At 38.5% G+C, this 16,146-nt stretch overlaps 1 protein-coding gene across 1 annotated transcript in view; it reads left to right on the top strand.

Annotated features, from left to right (window-relative positions):
• Window positions 1-4,727, top strand: part of ADGRG7 (adhesion G protein-coupled receptor G7) — a 68,286-nt gene extending 63,559 nt beyond the window's left edge. Inside the window, exon 16 of the mRNA XM_006729584.3 lies at window positions 4,401-4,727. Coding sequence (XP_006729647.2) covers window positions 4,401-4,661 — 261 coding nt within the window. The 3' untranslated portion in view covers window positions 4,662-4,727. The remainder of the gene's footprint in view (window positions 1-4,400) is intronic.
• Window positions 4,728-16,146: the final 11,419 nt, after the last annotated feature.

Genomic DNA, 16,146 nt, shown 5'->3' with positions numbered 1-16,146 from the left:
TTGACCATAGAGTTGAGGGCCCATATCTGGGTTCTCTATTCTGTTCCATTGGTCTATATGTCTGTTTTTGTGCCAGTACCATGCTGTCTTGGTGATCACAGCTTTGTAATATGGTAGCTGGTAAATATTAATGAGGACTTTCCTACCTGGTAATTTTTCTTTAGGTACCATGACACATGAACCACAAATTAGCTTGGCATTTAATTCTTGGCAGTAATCTTTTTTTTAATTGAAATTCTATAGACTTACTAAGATTTTATGTTATGCAAAAAGGTCAAAATTCTTTTATTTTTTATTCCCATTCTTATGCAATTCCTTAAAATTAAAAAAAAATAGTTTTGGACTCCTAGGAAGTTATAAAAATAGTACAGAGAGTTCTTATGTACCCTTCACCCAGCTATTTTAATGATAACATCTTACATAGCTATAATACATTGTCAAACCTAGGAAACTGACATTCATATAATCCACATAGATTATTTACTTAGAGGCTTTAAACTCTTGAAGTGATGACTTTAATTCTAGCTTTATTAATTTTACTATGAATTAAATTAATAAATATAATTTATCAAATTAAATAGAACTATTGTAGTTTTCTAAGTTCATTTGTCCCTTTTCTTCTTGTACTCAAAAATTAACTTTTTATACATTCAAGTCTCACTTCCTTAACTGGATTTCCAGTTTTCTCATGCAAGAAACATACTCATGTGTATCTTTCATTGTAGATAATCAGGATGTTTGATATCAGGATGGGCTATACTTGTCTAATATTTTGTGAAGCAACTGCAGTGTTCGATGATTGTCTTGTTGTCACTGAGAGTAGTAACCACTGTGGGAAGCTGGTATCATGTTGGTTGTTTTTGGCTCTGGTCAAATATCACTGAGGAGACAAGTCTTTGATACAAAATGGAAACTATTGGAAAGTGCATTAGATGAATTTGACTGGACCACAAATGTCGAGAAGTCTGTATAGTGCGGTGTGGGGAGATGCTTGGCTGTTTAAATTGTAACCACCACATTTAATGTTTGTAAGTACCTCACCCTCTATTCCTGGTGGCCCTCTCCAGTGTCTTTTGAGAATTACTGCCTCAAGCAATGGATATGTGCCTGCCACTAAATTTAAATTTAAATTAAATTTAAATATAAGGCAGTTTTTCACTGTTTTTAACACCTAATTGAAACTCCCCAGAAGGGAAATAAATAGGATAATCTTAGTTTGGCTTGTTGCCTAGAGTGATGAGGAATATGGAAAAGTACCTGGAGGAGATATAATCAAGGATATTCTCTCCTCTATGCATATGAGGGGCACATTATAAAATAGAGGCTCATTACAAAATGTTAATACCATCTGGTAAAATTGAGGGTGGCCATATGGCAAGAGCACTGGGCTAAAAGGAGATTTAGGCTCTCTTCCAGCTTTACCATTAATGATCATATGATTTTAGGGAAGTCATACAATCTCTCTGAGTGAGGTATGTAAAATATAAAATGGGGGGGTGTTAAAATTGGTGCTATGTTTTTCAAAGTGGGTCTGAATATTATTGCCTATGTGAGAATTTACATAGTATTTTAAAATGCTTATTCCTGGGCTTCATCCCTTTCCTAGTCAGTCAGAATCTATGTGGTAAGAGCTAGAAATCTTCACTTTAAACAAGGATTTGATTTTTATGTACACTAAAGTGACTAGTTTACACATAAGGCTCCTTCTAGATTTAGAATGCTATAATTCTAACAGACATTTACTAAGTGCTATAGATATTACTTAGTAATATCTATAAAAGCAAAATTTGATATTTGTGCTAGTGAGAATTAGTTTGATCCATACATTTTGTGTTTTTCAGTAACATCTTTGGGATTTTAGGGAGTATAGAAGTACACAGTTTCACAGGATGGTGTCTTTATGAATTCTCCATGGTCTAGGTCTTTTCCTAATAGTCACACAACCAGAGAGTCTGTCTTTGCCGTAGAATTAAATATGAAAGAGTGTACTCCACAAAGAGGACCGGATTTCTCATGTCCTCAAAATAAATCTCTCTCCTTTGAACATCAGGATGGCCAGTGACCAGTTTTGCCCTTCTGAAACCTTTGTCCCTATGCATCCTTCCTTGTGTCATCAAGGCCTTCATCAGAGGAGTAAATATCACCTGTTGGATAATGATCAAGTTAATCTTCCTGTTTTTGGTCAGAGAACTGGTCCATCTCTTGCCAATATGTTTTGATTTTATTAGTTAAAGTCTCAGGGTCTTTGGGTGATCTTACCAGAGCACCGGAGTATCCTACAACAGTATTCATAGGATATGATTCTAGAAATAGATCCTTATAAGGCTTGGGCCCTAGAGATGCTAATCTGGAGATATCATGGATTTTTTAAAGTAACTTTTTATTTCTAAATAGTTTAAAACAAGAAGTTGCAAAAATAGTGTAGAGTTCCCAGGTACTCTTTTCCCAGCTCTCCCAATGATAATATCTTTTTAAAAAAATTTTATTAATTAATTTATTTTTAAAGATTTTATTTATTTGAGAGAGAAAGAGAGCAAGCACAAGCAGGGGGAGCAGCTGGCAGAGGAAAAGGGAGAAGCAGGCTCCCTGCTGAGCAAGGAACCTGACATGGGACTCGATCCTAGGACCCTGGGATCATGACCTAGGCCAAATGCAACTGCTTAACCAATTGAGCCACCCAGGCACACCCCCAATGATAATATCTTCTATAACCCTTGTACATCATCAAAATCAAGAAGTGAACATTGGCACAATACTGTTACTTAACTACAGATGTCATTTAGTCTGTTATTTCCAACAAAGGATGTTAATGAGAAATTAATGGGGGACTCTTAGATGCTGTCATATACTTTATAATATCCTTCTATTGCAGTTCAAGCAAGAGGCAGAGTAGTATGTTGGCTAGAAGAGTTTTGGAACCAAATGGAGTTGAGTCCAACTCCGACTCCAGTGATTACTGGTTGGGTAATCTTAGGCAAGTTACTTAATTTATCTGAGCTGTAGTTTTCTCATTTGTAACATGGGGATAGTAAGGCTTATTATAGGGTTGGTGTTAGGATTAAATGAGAAGGATTAAATGATGAGGATTAAATGAAAAGCAGTGTCTGATAACAATAGGATTAAGGGGCAGTTTTCATTTTAAAAGTGCACAGAAAATGTGTTCAGTCTTTTGTGGATTAATTTCTCATGCACATCTGATCTTTGTATCAGAATCAAAAGGACAGAAAAGCAATGAATAGAAGTGCTTACAATTTTTTTTCTTAAATGCATGAGATTTTTAGTTATGTTACTAAAATGCCAAGAACTATACAATCATAGAATGTTAGAACTGGAAGAAGAATTAACTGACCCACAGTGCATCTACCTCCTTCAGAAACTGAAGATAAAAGATGTTAGGAAAAAAGCGAAGTTACTGTGGTATACTAAAACATAAATATTTGGTCTTTGTCCTCAGTTCCTGGCACATAGATCCTAAAATCCGAGGAATCTGTGGAATGATATGAGTGTCTTTTGTGTACCAATGAATGACTGGTGGCTGGGGTCCCTAGGTAGCTTCAGGCTGGAGGCTTGTTGCCAGAAAGACCAAACCTGGATTAGAAGCTTGGAACTTTCAGCCCCACCTCCAGGAAGGGGAGAGGGGCAAGAGATTGAGTCAGTCACCAATGGCTAATGATATAATTACCAAACCCATATAATGGAACCTTCGTAAAAACCCCTAAATGAAGGGGTTTGGAGAACTTCCAGGTTGGTGAACATATCGAAGAGCGAGGAAGGTGGTGTACCTTCCTCCATACCTTGTTCCAGGATCACTTCCATTTGGCAGTCCCTGAGTTGTATCCTCTATAAAAAACAGGTAATAGTAGGTAAAGATCTTTTCTGAGTTCTGTTAGTAGTTCTAGCAAATTATCAAACCTGAAGCAGGGAGGTGGGTTGTGGGAACTCCCGACTTTGTTGTCAAGTCAGACAGAAGTATGGGTAACGTGGGGACCCAATATTTCTGACTAGCATCTGAAGTGAAGGCAGTCATAGGACTAAGCCTTAACCTGTGGAATCTGACACTAACTCTGGGGTTGTTAGTGTCAGAATTCAGTTGAATTGTAGGGACACCCAGTTGGTATCAGGAAGAGAGAGCGCCTCTCAGTGATACAGCCAACATGTGGTGAACTGGGACCTGAATTCAGGTCTTTGAACTCTGCTGCTTACATGTAGCACTTTCCAGAGTAGAAGAACATCACCTCAGCCCTCTGAGACAACAAAGTGCTCAGCTGCTGCAGATGTAAACTCGAGTTGGGGAGTTGTTGTGCATGATGAGAAGGGTGGGTGGCAAAGTAAAATAAATCTCTTCCCTGATTCTGTATCTCAATGCTCATCTAACATTAAACTTTTATTCTATCTGCCAGGGATTACAAATTTTTATCCTCTACACTGTCAAAACAAAAGTCTTCCAGAGTGAAGCTTCCAAAGTGTTGAAGTCGCTGTCGCAGTCAACTGGGAGAGTGAGGTTGCTGCCCTCAGTGGCCCCCCTGAGGCTGCGTGTAAGGATGTATAACATGCTCAGGTCGTTTCCAGCCCTAAGTGAACGCTTTAGGCTGCTGGAACCATCTGTAATTGTAGAAGAGACGACATTCTCTGAAAGTGACCAAGCAGACTCAAGCATGTAGACAGTGAAACTATTACCTTTTGTAATCCTCTTTTTGTACAACTCACGTTAAATTTTGCTTATTCTGTTTCTTTCCTTTATTACTCAGTCCTCCCAGAAAGTCTCCCTCAATATATTTTGCTCAAGGCTAAGAATCAGGTAAAACCTGTTGTTTATTATCATCAGGGATAATGGATTTGGTAGTTTTTCTATTATTCAATAGAGTCTCACCTGAATGAAGTGAAGAATTCCACCCAGCATTCAAGATAATTCAAGTTATCATTGTTACTTATATCATAAATGTGACAAACTTTGGTAAAACAAATTCTTTTACAATTTACTAAAAAGAACATGAGGAGAAAAATATATCTTCCAGAACAAAATGACTCCTAATGAACCCTGCAGGGAGTTGCTTATGTATAATAATACTTTTGATCTGTAAATATTTTAATTTGTATGTGCTTATACTTTTATTTCTACTTCAGGATTTTGCACCCAGTTTAACCTCTGGAAAGGGATTTTTTTTTTTCTGTTCAAAAAAAGAGCATGTTTTGGTGACTGGAGGATTTAGCTGTATAAGAAATGGGCAGTGAGACACAAAAAAATGAGCTGGTTACTGAAGCCTTTGTATATTTCCTTCTGGTTCTTGATACATCTCTCCTTTTATTGAAGTGACACTGAGACTCTTTAAAGTGAAAAGAAAGATCACCAAAGAGCCTCCTTTAGCCTGAGAGTGGAGTATATACGTGTTCCCTTGGTAATTTTAGTTTTCTTTGTACTTTTTCAGTCTTCTTGGGAATACAGCAACCAAAATTCCCTATAATTTTCCTGGAATGGCTATACCAAAAATGTGCAAACTTTACATACATATTGTGGGGGATAAGACAGCAGACGATGCTTGTCTGCCTACCCTGAAATTCTACCACTTAGGAAGTAATTCTTATTGATTTAAACCTTTGCCTCATGCAGTGGTCAAGAAGTTAGTGATAGAGATCAACTCAAAGTAGGTTAAGGGTCAAAGAGAATTTAATGGCTCAATTAATTATAAAGTTCAAAGGCTGAGTTGATTTTAGGTAGGGTAACTATATGTTCTAGTTTGCCTGAACCAGTTCTAATTTGTACCTGTTATCCTGACTTATGTATTACTAGCAGCCCCTTTTACTCTCAAGTGTCCTGGTTTAGGACATAAAATATATGATAATACATAAAATATATGATAATAACACTAATATGATAATATGATAATATATGATAATACATAAAAGATATGATAATAAAAATTGGTTCTCATGATATTACATGGAGCCAACTTTAGGTCTAGAATTCAAAAGCAAGGAATTCAAAGAATGTGTTAGGATTCTTTATCTCTCCCTGTATCCTGGGTCTTTGTCCTTCTGTGTTTGGCTCCGTCCTCAAATTGGATTACATGGCTGAATATTGGCCATTGACATCCCCTTTCTCCTGCCCTGCAACCTCCTTTCAGTGAAGGCCAGCTGAGCCTGGAAACTGTGGGGCTCAGTTCCTTGTGATACAGGGTAAAGCAGGGGCAGGAAGAGCAAAGAACCAAAAAACTGGCACACCTTCCTTGGTCATGTGCCCACATGTGCCCACATGTGCCCACATGTGCCCACAGGCTTTGTGTTCAGGGAATACTGGGTCAGCCTGAGTCCCATGCCCACTCTGAAGTGGAGGGATGGGGAATGGCCTCGTTGACAGGATATCTTGGAGTGGAGCTTGGACAGTACATTGAAGATGGGCTCATCAATCATTTCCCTTACTCTGAATAAGCCAGTTAGATCCTTGTCTGAGCAGAGTTTGAATGGGGTGGGTAAGGAAAGCAGTAATTAATTATTTGGTGCTTTGGAAGTTGAAGAGCAAGTACAGGGGTGATAGGAGCCAAACGGTGACTTAAAAAGAAAATTTCAGGAAAGGGAGACTCAGAGTATTGGTTCTCATGATATGACATGGAGCCAGTTTTCCATGTTTCTGATTTATTCTGTGTGATAACAGTGCCCTGTAGCCTTTCTGCTTGTGGCAGCACATGAAGTTTCTTTGGGGGAACAAACTATCCTGACCTTTAGATTTTTCTTTCCTGGGTCTAAACTGACAGTTCAGAGCTGCTTGTTTAATTGTTGGGGTTTTGGATTGCTTTTTCTCTTACCCTTCCCGTTTTGAAGTTCACCTTTCCTCTTTTTTTTTTTTTTTTTTCTGTTACCAACCGAGGGAGATTATTCTCAAACTCATTGCCTTATTCAAAAGAACTTGGCATTCTTTGCAAATGTTTGGGAAACCTGGACCAAAAGTGCCAATTGTATCCTACCCACCTGACAGTCACTGGAGCTCTCTGGCTCTGTGGAACCCCCTTACGTCTCCCTGCAACCTCTTTTACCTGGCTCCTTGGATGAGGTCTAAGACAGAGATACCAGGATTAGGTTCCATTCCTGGGGCAAGCATGGGGGTGGGGGGACAGTTACTGAGAAAGGAAATGGCTTCCTACTTGCATTTTTAAAACATTGCTGACTATGTAATGACAATTTTGGAAGATATTTATAAAGTATATTTTTCAAAAAAGCAAAATTCATAATTCCCTAACCTATCAAAGATGGCTGTTTTTCCATGTTTTCTTATGCTCTTTTTTTGAAACATAAGAATTTAAGTAACTAATTACAGTAAGTGAAATTTTATCCTGATTTTCATTTAAATTACCCAGTAATGCTGTCCTTACAATAATTGGTTGCATAACATAGCATAAGTTACTAAGTTCTATTGGATTTCCAGCTTATTTAAATTTTTAATATTGTAGTGACTCATGATTAATAAACTGGTATATATATATATTTTTTTTTCCTTTCTTTATTATTTCCTTAAGGTAAACTCTAATGATTAGGATAAATGTGTCAAAAGTTATGGACATTTGTTTACATTCCTTGTATTTATTATTATATTGCCTTGAAAACATTGCACTAGGGGTACCTAGGTGGCTCAGTCGTTAAGCGTCTGCCTTCGGCTCAGGTCATGATCCCAGGGTCCTGGGATCGAGCCCTGCATTGAGCTCCCTGCTCTGCGGGAAGCCTGCTTCTCTCTCTCCCACTCCCCCTGCTTGTGTTCCCTCTCTCGCTGTGTCTCTCTCTGTCAAATAAATAAATAAAATCTTAAAAAAAAAAAAAGAAAGCATTGCACTAATTTATAATGTCACCAACATTTGGAGTACCATAAACATTTTTTATATGCTTGTTTACTTTGGTATTTTATTTTTTAGTTATTTGTGTTGTCCATTTATCAATTGAGCTATTATTTTTTCTTATAAATTTGTATGAATTCCTTTTATTATAGTTATTAGCCTTTCAATGATTACATTTGGTGAAAATATTTTCCCCTAATTTATCATTGTTCTCTCTTTTTAATATAATGAAATGCTCACTCTGCATTTGATTCAAAATGTGCAAAAGATTTATGGAGCATTTAGCATTTTTTTTGAGTTTATATGTCCTCATACAGGCAGAGTATTTTTCATTTTGTGTTAAGGAATATGTTAGGGACAATGTAGGAACTTTTAAAATGAAGAACAGGGACATAAATATGTCAACCAAGGCCAAATGAATCATGTATGACAGATACATGACGTCTTTAACTCTTCATTATATTGTACAGCAGGCAGGTAGCCTTCCATGACAACATTATTTTTTCCTCTCAAACATATTATCTGTCTCTGTGTCCATTCACCTTTTCTTTTTTTTTTTAAAGATTTTATTTATTTATTTGAGAGAGAGAATGAGATAGAGAGAGAGAGCATGAGAGGGGGGAGGGTCAGAGGGAGAAGCAGACTCCCTGCTGAGCAGGGAGCCCGATGCGGGACTCGACCCCGGGACTCCAGGATCATGACCTGAGCGAAGGCAGTCGCTTAACCAACTGAGCCACCCAGGCACCCCATCCACCTTTTCTTAAAGATAAAACACTAAATCTTGGGAGAGGAGTTTTATTAGCAACTAATTATTAAAACACACATACAAAACTCAGATTCAAAGTAGTGTTACATATGCATCATCTATTACTTCATTTACATATATGTAACCTATTAAATGTGTATTTGGAAAAAGATATACAAAACCTGCTGAAAAACTGATTAAGTAAGGAGATCAGTAGGAAGGGAAAATAATCATAGGAGCAAAGAAGGTAATCCCCAAGAAATATGTCAGATGGTCTTGTATTTTTGCTAGGAGTGGTCTCAGATTAGACCATAGCTTCCTGACATCCAGCATAAATAGGGAAACATGATCACACAAGTCACATACTTCTTAACAAACAAACCAATAAACCTATCTTGGCCAAAACACAGCTATTCTGACACTACTTGAAATTGGCATTGCATTTTCTTCAAAGTGTCCACCTGGGTATACTACCAAATGAGAGGGCATACTATTTTGAATGAACAAAAGGCCTATTGCATTTGGAAATGCAGCATGTTCACATCCATGCCAGTTTGCTACGGGCACACACTAAGGAGTCATGTGTAATGTTCAGTGTTGCTGCCCAGTTTGACAATGCTCTGTATATGCAAAGATATGCTTCAGTATCACCAGTGGGTCACTAAAGATGGTGAGCATGGAACCAGAAGTGGGCCCAATCCCAGGACCCTGAGATCACGACCAAGAGCCAGTCACTTAACTGACTGCACCACCCAGGTGTCCCCAAAACTGATATAAATATTTTTATATAAGTCTCTGTGTTTTCTTTTCTCTTGAAATACCTACTAGTGCAATTGCTGAGTCATAGAGTAAGTGTATATTTAACATTATAAGAAACCAGTAAACAGTTTTCTGAAGTGGTTGTACCATTTTATAGCCCCCAAAGCAATATATGAACTTGGAAATTAGTTTTTAAAGTCCTTATTTGTGAAGTATTTTAAAAGTAGAAATAGGATATAAATCTTTTTTTGCAAGCAACTGATCATGTTTCTGAAAAGTCCCATTGCTTAATATGTTAACCCCCTATTTTAACAAAGAAGAAAAAAATAAAAGCAAAGCAGAGTGGTATGATTTAATGCTATTATCGCTTACAAACTACATTCCCCAGAGAACTGTAGTCCACTTCTTATCTTCTTCCAGTACAGCTCTTGTTACACGTCGAAGTATAACATTGATAATTTGCTGAACTTTGATAGAAGCTGCTATGCAACCATGTTGTAACAGTTGAGACTTCTGGACTTTGCAATAACAAAGAAAGAAGACTGGCTCTTCTGGCCACAGTACTTACCAAGCAGGTGCAGATTAGGGAAGCATTCTGGACTGGGTGTTGTGGTCCCAACTACAAGCTATGTGACTCAAGGCAATACGTGCCTCTCAGGGTAGAAGCCTGAGGCTCTACCTTTTTAAAGGTATGGTTAAGACTAGGTGAACTCTAAATTCCCCACCAGCTCTTAAATTTTGTGAGTCTACATGCAGGCTGAAATTATTTTTAAATTAACTTAAAAATATTTTCCCATCTAGGTATTACATGAATATATTTTTCTCAAAAAAAGGAAATAAGGTACAGCACGCCGGATAGAGCCAAAGTGCCCTTTGACTAATTTCTATTAAACCCAGGCCCCTCTTCTCTTCCTTCCCTGTCTCTTCACACTTAACCACTGTAATAAGTTTGGTGTGTACCTTCCAGGTTTCGAGAAATATGTATACATAAAATTATATAACTGCAGAAATTCATAGTCTCGTGCTTTTTCCTTTTTTTTACATAAATGGTTTAGGGAACTAATTCAGTAGTCCCCAAGACCACCCCAAGGTTCAGTGATTCACCAGGAGCACTCATAGGATTCAGCATAGAATTGTATTCATGGCTCTGATTTATTACAGCAGAACACTATATAGTGAAATTAGCAAAGAAAAAAGTCACATGGACTGAAGTCAGGAGGACATCAGGCATAAGCTTCCCAAAGATCTCTTCCAGTGCAATCACATGGGATGTGTTTAATTCCTCCACAATGATTTGGGACAACACCTGTGAAATGTTGAGACTCAGTGCCCAGGGTGTTTATTCGGAGCTGGTCACAAAGGCACCCTCTGGCTGGCATATCCCCAAATTCCAGACTCCCAGAAAGCAAGCAGGTGTTCAACATAAGCCACATTGGTTGTACAGTTTAGGTTCAATGCACCATTCTTATCAAAGAATAGTGGGACTGCTCCTGAAATCCAAGTTCCTAGACACTAGTCATAGGCCAACCTTACAAGCTGTTCTTTCTAAGGATAGCAGTTTCAGTTAGTATGTTAACTCTTTCCTGCACAGTAACATAACTTTCTGAAACTTGCTTGTTTCATTTAATAAAATGTTTTTGAGATCTAACTGTGTGTGTATGTTTCTTTTTATTGCTGTATAGTCTTTTACCTGAAAATAACACAGTAGGGGATATCTGTGTTCTCACGTGCAAGGGTTTCTCTGGCACCCTAGAAATAGAATTGCTGGGTCATATAGGGTTGGCTATTTTGGATGTTGATAAATGTTACCATACCACTCTTTAAATAGTTTGTATCAATTTATGCCCCCACAACAAAGTGTGAATGTCTATGTTGCTATACCCTTTCCTCTAAAGTGTTATGAAACTTCTTTTAATCAAACTAATATGTGAAAATTGGCATCTCATTGTTGTATTTTGCACCTTTTATAGTAAGTGGTTTTTCATTGAAAAGACTTTTTAAAAATGCCCTGCTTAATTATACATTTATATGGAGGGACTGAAAGCAAGATCGTTGGCATAAATGTTAGATTAGAGATGTGAGAGCCTCTCAGTACCCAGACTATGATTTGACAATGCATGATTTCTGGAATCTGACATCTGGGTTTCTTAAAAGAGCTAAAAAAAAAAAAAACAAAAAAAACCTACTCTTAGTCAAATGAAAAACTGTGAGATCTCCTTGTAGGTCTTGAGGCATTAGTCTTTCAACCAAAGCTCTGACAGAATGCACAGATGTAACTCAGCTCTGTCTCTGGGAGACATAAATGAAGAAAAGTGAACACTTCCAAATTTCTCAGAGATAAAATCCTATACTGCTAGGGAGCTAGGAACTCACCAGTGATGGCTGTTCTGTGTTTCTGGAAGCTTACCCCTTAGAATGGTGGGGAACTTAGTATTCTTTTATTCAATAATATACATTGAATACCTAGGAGGTGCCAGCCTCTAGGTATATAAAACCTAGGAAGAATTGCCTACAAGGAAGCAATTTCTCTAAATAGGGGTTGGATATAGAACCCCATGATAAGGACAAACATTTTAGGGTCTCACTGGATTATGCAGCTGGTAGGACAGACTAAAGTATTTTCCTCAGCTAGTGCTAAGAATGACTCCCTCAAAGTTACAGAGTAAAAATATCATTCTTTTCTCCTTCATCATCTCTGCATGGAGTGGTAGCTTCCTTTGTGTACACAAACAGATCTTTATGTTTGGCCAATGGAAGGGAGGCTGACCTGACCAACTGGCTCCCATTTGGTCGTCATGAGTCTCCCCTTCTGTTTGGAGTCCTTTATTTAGCAACTGCTGCTACAACACAGCTGATTCTCAGGGAGGGACATAACTTCTCTTTTGACATTCTCACCCAAGGAGGAACTTATATCCTTTCTTTTGTTCCCCTGAGGGTAGCAGAGATGACTGAAACTTTCAAAATGATTTATACTACTAAAAGACAACATGATGAAACACAGGCTTTATCCAACTTGCTTCAAGGCTCATAGTCTCTGTCCCGTTTCCCGTCTAGTCTGAGACTCTACCTTTTTCATTCTTGGGATTTTCCCTTCTCGTTGAAGCGTTCTAGCCACAGACTTTCAGGGAGAAAGAGAAGGTGGTATGCAAGTGAGTTGACTCTCAAAACCACGGTTCAAATCTAACCCTTCTTCAGAAGTCCATGAACAAGGAAAGTAACCTTTGAACTAGTGCCTCAATTCTCCCCTTGCTATAGGTGGGTCAAAGGTATTTCCTTACACTGCTTCGCCTTTCTTCACGTTTCCAGCATTTCTGATTCAAGACTATTCTTGGTATTCTTTTAAGACCAGATTCATCTGCACATCTGAGCATGAAATTCAATTTTCTGACTCAGAACCTTTCTAAACTCTCCACAAAAAAAGGGGGTAAGATGCTTTCTAATAGCATTTTAAAGGTGTAAATACTTATAGAATCCCTAGAACAATATTCTTAATGCCTATCCCAATAAATGTGACCATACGTGTTTAAAACGTGCTAATTATATGATAACTTAGCCTTTTTGGCTTCACTAATGAAAGGCAGCAGTAACTAAAATCAGCATCTACACATACAGCGGGAGAAGCCATGTTCTTGGTAAACGTGATAACTAGTTCAATTCAGGTTATCACTCCCTGGCCAGTTATCACCTGCATTTATTGGGAGCCTAAGTACAGAGAACTGTATCATCAGGAACTGTGGTAACAGTAATAACTATTTTATTGACTCAACAGTTACTCATCGAGTGCCTCTTATTCACTCAGGCAATCAATGCCAGATGCTGGGAAGGACAGAGAGAATATAATCACAACCTTCAAGTTGGGTGAAGGTAGGGATGGTGGTGAACAATATATTCAAAGACAGAATTATAAGCAAGGATACAGAACAATCACACGAGATTTCGAAAGGGACCAAAAGTCTAATTGTCAAATGTTTGGTACAAAAAGTCAGGGTTATAATGGAATCTTTATGGTCTTCAATAAGACCACAAAAAGATACCATTTACACTCCCTCCCCCCCCAAAAGTCTTAGTCATACCAAGAATTGGCATTATTTATACAACTAAATACTTGCATAATCTACTATTCAATAATCCATGTAACAAGAGATACTCTTGTACAAGAGACACACTAAAGGATGTTTATGGAGGCACACAGCAGAAACTGGAAACAATCTAAATATATTTTGATAGAACAGATTTTAAAAATTTGTGGTATACTCTCCCAAAGGAATATTATTCAGCAATGAAATAAACGAATTCCAGCTACATGTCACAATATGGATACCTTAGTAACATAATATTTAGTGCAAAAATTGTTCCAGAAAACCAGAGATGATACTCTACATAATGCCTATAAACAAGTAAAACTGACAACACATCCCATAGGCATATATATATATATATATATGGTTAAACTATGTAGAAGATTTAAAAACAAACAAGGCAATGTTTAAAAAAAATTCAGGAGAGAGGCACAGGGACCACCTCCGGGAGAAGCACACAGGGAGACATAATTTATTGGTAATTTTTTTTAAAAGGTTTTATTTATTTATTTATTTGACAGAGAGAGAGCGAAAGGGGGAACACAAGCAGCAGGGCAGAGGGAGAGGGAGAAGCAGGCTTCCCACTGATCAGGGAGCTTGATGCGGGGCTCGATCCCAGGACCCTGGGATCATGACCTGAGCCGAAGGCAGATGCTTAACGACTGAGCCACCCAGGCGCCCCTTTATTGGTAATGTTTTAATACTTGGGTTAGGTAATGAGTTCCAGCTGTTCATTATGCTCTTATTTTTAAAAATGTAATTGTTCTATAGGATCAGGAAGAGGAAAGGTTACTGAAGTATTGTGGACAATTTAGTATTAAGCTGAAACAAGAAAATGAACAGGATATGGTTTTGGTTATTAAGGTGTTTATAACCTAAAGGGGCAATTTGACACACTCAACTGATAATTTTGTGTGCTTCTCTAAACCTGCTCTATGACATAAATAAACTCAAGTGTCCTTGATTTCATGCTTAATCACATTGTAGGCCTGCATCCGGGATAGCAGGAGGTAAAATCTTTCATAAAGTTCATCATTAAAAATTTTAAAATGTCTATTTCTGGAGAATCTTGGGTAAATGCTTTAATGTTGCATAGACATCCTTCTTGCCTCATGTCACCTGAGTCTCTGATCTGGCTTCCAAATGATGCTTTACTCTCTCATTTCTCACTTCTTGCCTTGTGCAGATCCTACTGTGGAAACATCACTACCTCATCTCTCAATTTCCACAGTGGTAGCTGGGAATAGGTTTTAACACTTAAAAAGATTTCTAATTGTTTGGGGATGAAGCATCAAGTAATTATAACATAAAGAACCTCAAGCTGCTTTCAGAGTCCAAATGCACCAGCCTCTCCACAAGACCACACTATGGGTGCCTCTTTTCCTAGCTTCTAGCTGGTCCCAGTGCAACAAGGATCGGTGTATTTCTCCTCAATGGCAGGACTCAAGTGAGTGCCTCTTTCCTGGGAGTCTAAGAGAGGAAATTATTTCCCCTTATTCCAGGCTAAGGTTCATCTCCTTATCTCCTTATCTCCTGCCCCAGGATCTATTCTCCTTTTAGGAAAATTGACAGTGGTATAATTCACTTCCTTCAGGGAATATGTTCATAATTGTGTGGTTTTACCCAATCTCAAACCGTCTCAATGACATTAGAATATTGTTACTGGACAGCTGTGCATTTCCCCAAATCTGGATTACTCAGTTCTAAATAACAAGTAATGAAGAACAGTCTTGGAGAAAGTCAGGAACTTTTTTTCATTCCTTTATTCCTCTGCTCCTCAATCTCTGCAAGCAATTGATCAAAGAGCAATACACCAGTGTTGGAAAATACAATTTAGAGGCAAAAAGCACTCTAAAGTCACATATTTCACTCTCAAACGGATTTTTTCAGATTTCTACCTGCAAAAAGATCACACTATTTACAGTACTAAAAGAACATACCTTCTCACCCTGAATTCACCTTACCCCAGGTCCTTCAGGAATATCTGGTGAACTGGGGACCACGTGAGTTCGACTTGCATTTTGCTTAGTCTCCGTCATTTAAGGCAAAAGTTGCTTGCAACTTTTAAAAGAGCACTCCCTCACCCCTAGATTTCAACACTTCCCTCCACAAAATGTAGAGTTCAGTCTGAGCCAGGGCACTTATTACATAAAACCAATTATTTAAACCCAATAAGAGAGAAGGAAAGAGTATATAGGGCAACGCTACCTTATCCCCCAAAAAAGGCTTCCGGAATTCTTAGTAGCCTTTTCCTTTTACACACTCACAGGTTCGTCCTGTCTCATAAACGCTATTAGGAACTCCTTGCTCACAAACTGATTCATCCCCATTCCCAGCACAGTGTTTGGAAGAAGCGTAGGCGCCCAATAATGAATGAATGAGTTTGTGGAGGAAGGCGGGAAAAAAGGATTCGTTTTTTCCAGACACGGCTAGGAGAATTACAATGATCGCAAAACACCCAAAATTGGACAAACGCCCCCACTTTCGACCGGCTCTCGAGTCCAGAGCAGCAAACCACACCCCACCCACAGGCGACAGACGGGAATCTCAAGCTTTCAGGAAAACCGGAAGTGCCTGGTCACGCCTTGCGCATGCGTACATCCGTTCGGCTCACACTGCTACACTCCGTCATCCAGTGAGAAAGCAGAGGCTCCGGCCCACGCACGCCCGGGCACCGTCAGCCCCGTGCCCCTGCCGCTGCGCATGCGTTGTGGGTTGGCCTCCTGCTGTGAGGCGGAGCGAA

Source organism: Leptonychotes weddellii, chromosome 1 (genome assembly GCF_054177405.1).
Source record: "Leptonychotes weddellii isolate Sample4059 chromosome 1, ASM5417740v2, whole genome shotgun sequence".
In the NCBI taxonomy this organism is placed as follows: domain Eukaryota; kingdom Metazoa; phylum Chordata; class Mammalia; order Carnivora; family Phocidae; genus Leptonychotes; species Leptonychotes weddellii.
Note: the sequence above shows the minus strand (reverse complement) of the source record. Positions and strands in the feature narration are given on the sequence as shown.